The sequence below is a fragment of the Myotis davidii genome, unplaced genomic scaffold, assembly GCF_000327345.1.
Source record: "Myotis davidii unplaced genomic scaffold, ASM32734v1 scaffold174, whole genome shotgun sequence".
Lineage (NCBI taxonomy): Eukaryota > Metazoa > Chordata > Mammalia > Chiroptera > Vespertilionidae > Myotis > Myotis davidii.
Window position 1 is genome coordinate 7,847,267 of NW_006289087.1, and position 3,639 is coordinate 7,850,905.

A 3,639-nucleotide genomic window follows, 5' to 3' on the forward strand; every position below is an offset into this window, starting at 1 on the left:
AATGCAAAGTGCCATGTTCCTGGCTGTCCACCACGACTGCGGATCCATGGACAAGAGCTCAGGCAGCAGCCCCAAGAGCGAGGAGAAGCGGGAGAAGATGAAGCGGACCTTGTGAGTACGGCTTCCTTCTCTCCCCGCCGCCCGCCGGCGCCGACCGAGCTCCCCGGGTTTGCAGCAGGCGCTGTGCCTAGAGGCTCGGCTTTGACCATAGGAAACTATGTAGCCTGCGTCTCTGCAGGAAAAAAAAAAAACTAATGTGCAAAACTTTAATTGGCTAAATAAGGTTAAATCCGTATGGCCTGTGTTTGGATGCGCGAGCGAAGGGCTCTTGGGTAGAGTTGAGGAACCGAAGACATTTCTTGGTTTCAAGGCGGTGGGAGAGGCGGGTGGGAAGTTGGGGGTCGGCTTTTTGTCCCCCTGCGTCTAAGCGTAACCCCTTCATTCCTATGTTGCGTTTTAAGTTCTGAGCAGCCTACATAGCTGCAGGCATGGAGATATTTTTGCTGGTTCTGAATATATTCTTTTTAAATTCACGTTTTTTTTCATCTTTAACTTTGTCATTTAGTGGACCATCTGCTTCAGAGGAGTGTTGTGGCCGCGGGTGGGAGGGCCGGTCACACACCCCTCGTGGTGCTCGGCTCTGGCTGGTCCAGCGCCTTCTCCTCCGAGGGCAGAAGGGACATGATGGTCACTGGCTCAAGCCAGTCCCACTCACTGGCATTTCAAAGTGTGAAATGTCTAGGGATTGTAATTAACGTTGCAGAAAAACTGCTGCCTTTTTCAGGCCAGAGATACCATCTGCCTTTTGAACTATGCAAACTAAATTTATTAAACTAATCCTAGTAATTTAGGTAGTCCTTCCCTTAGATATAAAACTAATAGCTATGTTCAGATGGATGAAAGAAACTGTGTTCAACGCAGAAGTGCAGGGATTCAATGAGTAAGGCACTGAAAAGAGTTCTTGTTTTGTCTCCATTCAGCTTGTCTCTATTTCCTGGGAGGCTTTAGAAAACAAAAAACACCATCAGCTGCAGTAGCAATTTCAACTGTTGCCACTTTAGTGAATCTTTTCTTTTCCTTCTTCCTTTTCAGGTTAAAAGATTGGAAGGCTCGTTTGAGCTACTTCTTGCAACACTCCTCCTCTCCCGAGAAGCCCAAAACTGGCAAGAAGAGCAAACAGCAAACCTTCATCAGGTGAGGTCTTCTTATTTTTGCAAAGCTGGTGAGCCGTCTGCTGCACCGGAAACGGGAGCCAGGGTTCTGGGGGGCTTAAGCTCACGGGCACATCTTCTCTTGCAGGCCTTCTCCCGAGGAGGCACAGCTGTGGTCAGAAGCCTTCGATGAGCTGCTCGCCAGCAAATGTAAGTTGGCCTCTTGAATTTAATCCGTCTCAAGGGTCCCCAGAGACTAGAGAGGTTGTGTCCACTCGACAGAAGAGCAGCGTGCCTGAAGCCGTCCCTCTTGACAATCACTGCCGGGCGAGGCCCATTTTTCTCCTTTATTCCCCAGTGCTGGCCCATGGAAGTACATGGTTGATTCATTCCAGGTGGCGGTGAAAATTAACCTAAATAATTTACAGTGGCAGTTGCTCTCTGTTAAGGTTGACTCAGCTTTTCCATTGCATACATGTTTGCAAGAGGCATGGTTCCCAGAGCAGTGAGGGCTCCCTATAAATATTTGCATTGACAGCCCAAGTCCAGTATTTATATCTTTGGAGCAGTGTGCCAACTTAAGCATTTTTCCTACTGGCATCTTAAGTCTTTAAAGAGCTACATTCTGAGGATTACAAGTTGGAGTGAAACCTAAGACACTGCTATAATCTAGAAATAATACCATATGGGTGCAGGGGAGTGAGAGTCCTAGGGGAAAAAATTGAAGGGATTACTTGATCACTTAATTCACGTTCTGCATGCCTTCCTTTCAGATGGTCTTGCTGCGTTCAGGGCTTTTTTAAAATCGGAATTCTGTGAAGAAAATATTGAATTCTGGCTGGCCTGTGAAGACTTCAAAAAAACCAAGTCACCCCAGAAGCTGTCCTCAAAAGCCAAGAAAATATATACTGACTTCATAGAAAAAGAAGCCCCCAAAGAGGTAAGGAAAAGAGAGATTCCCATTTTAAGCATATTTCAAACATTCTTAGCACCAAAATGAAACAAAAGAGTTGGAGAGAAATCTTAAATTAAAAGGGGTGGTAGCAATGTTTCCTCTAATCCTAGCTTTGAATTAAGTTTCTTCCGTCGCTAGGCTGGTGAAGCTAATCAAACATTACAGTTTGGGGGGTTTTGTTTGTTTTCAAACATTAGATTCCAATCTCTTAACTCTGAATATGGAATAAACCACTGTTCTTTTGTCATATTATTTCAGATAAACATAGACTTTCAAACCAAAACGCTCATTGCCCAGAACATCCAAGAGGCTACAAGTGGCTGCTTCGCGACAGCCCAGAAGAGGGTGTACAGCCTGATGGAGAACAACTCCTACCCCCGGTTCCTGGAGTCGGCGTTCTACCAGGATTTGTGTAGAAAGCCCCAGATCACCGCTGAGGCCCATGCTACATGAGATGACCACGAGCCCCAGCATGGAGGACTTTCCATTTTGTTCCTAAGGGGGAAAGGCTGCGACCTTCCCCAAGGGACTGACCTTGAATTCAGCCTGGGTGTTGGGGAGATGTCACTCAGATCTGTCGATTCAGAGTTGGGGAGCGCACTGGGAAGCTGGCGGCCCCCAGGAGAGGCTTGGACCGGGGTGGCCTCCGTGACTGTGACTGTGCAGCACACGGGGAGCGCGTGGTCTGATCCGGGGGTGTCTCCCGCTGGAAGGGCAGGAACCTGGGAATGGAAAGATAACGGTGAAATACTATTGGTCCAAAAGCATTTTTGAAATCAATGGGTCTGGGATCCTGTGGCCTTAGGTAGCTAGCTGGCTGTAAATCTTTCCCAAGGTCGGTCCACGTTGCCACACAGTGGGTTTTAGTTTTAGTTTGTTTTCGTGCTAAGTAACGTTAACGTGTTTACTACGTGCAAGCATATCCAAGTGCTCATGACTGCAGATCATCGGTCCCGTGGTCTCGTAACCCTGAAACTGAAACAGTCTGTGTTTTTACTGCCCCTCAGTGTGTCCCAGAGTGAGTGCTATTGTGTAGGAAATAGTGTCCGTTGTGAGTGCCAAAACATGTCCTGAAGGCAGCTAAACTTTGAAGTGGTCTTTGCATACTTTTAATAAATTTATTTTGATAAATAATGTCATTGACTATTGGGTCCAGATGTGGGTGTTTTTTGGTTGTTGGGTTGGTCACGGGCAATATGGCAGAATCGGGGCACACACCTCCTTTTTGGCAAAGACAACGTATCAGAGTGAGAAGAGTTGGGGGAAATGGTCCTATCTCTACAAGGCTTATGTAAGTCAGAAACTATATGATCACATCCCCAGAGTTACCCTGGGATCAAGCTTTCTAATGTCATCTCGAAAAAAATCAAGCTTGTTAATAATGAAAACAAAAGGACATGGACCCCCAGTCCTGTTTGTGTGGTTCTGTTCAAGACCGGCTAAGTGGGTGACCAAACATAAATGTCATGGAGGCAGCAGGCCAAAACCATTCACGTAACTAAGCTTCTCAAATGAAAAGAGACGGACACTAAG

At 46.7% G+C, this 3,639-nt stretch overlaps 1 protein-coding gene across 1 annotated transcript; it reads left to right on the forward strand.

The window, feature by feature from the left end:
• RGS2 (regulator of G-protein signaling 2) lies at positions 1-3,249 on the forward strand. The gene is made up of 5 exons (XM_006761297.2): positions 1-111; positions 1,093-1,194; positions 1,300-1,361; positions 1,925-2,091; positions 2,365-3,249. The coding sequence occupies exons 1-5, from the start codon at positions 2-4 to the stop codon at positions 2,557-2,559; spliced, it is 636 nt and encodes a 211-aa protein (XP_006761360.1). The 5' UTR covers position 1; the 3' UTR covers positions 2,560-3,249.
• Positions 3,250-3,639: the final 390 nt, after the last annotated feature.

Coding starts and splice junctions, on each gene's coding strand:
- RGS2 (XM_006761297.2), top strand. CDS start 2: ATGCAAAGTGCCATGTTCCTGGCTGTCCACCACGACTGCGGATCCATG. Junction 112..1,092: donor GAGAAGATGAAGCGGACCTT/GTGAGTACGGCT, acceptor CTTCCTTTTCAG/GTTAAAAGATTGGAAGGCTC. Junction 2,092..2,364: donor AAAAAGAAGCCCCCAAAGAG/GTAAGGAAAAGA, acceptor ATATTATTTCAG/ATAAACATAGACTTTCAAAC.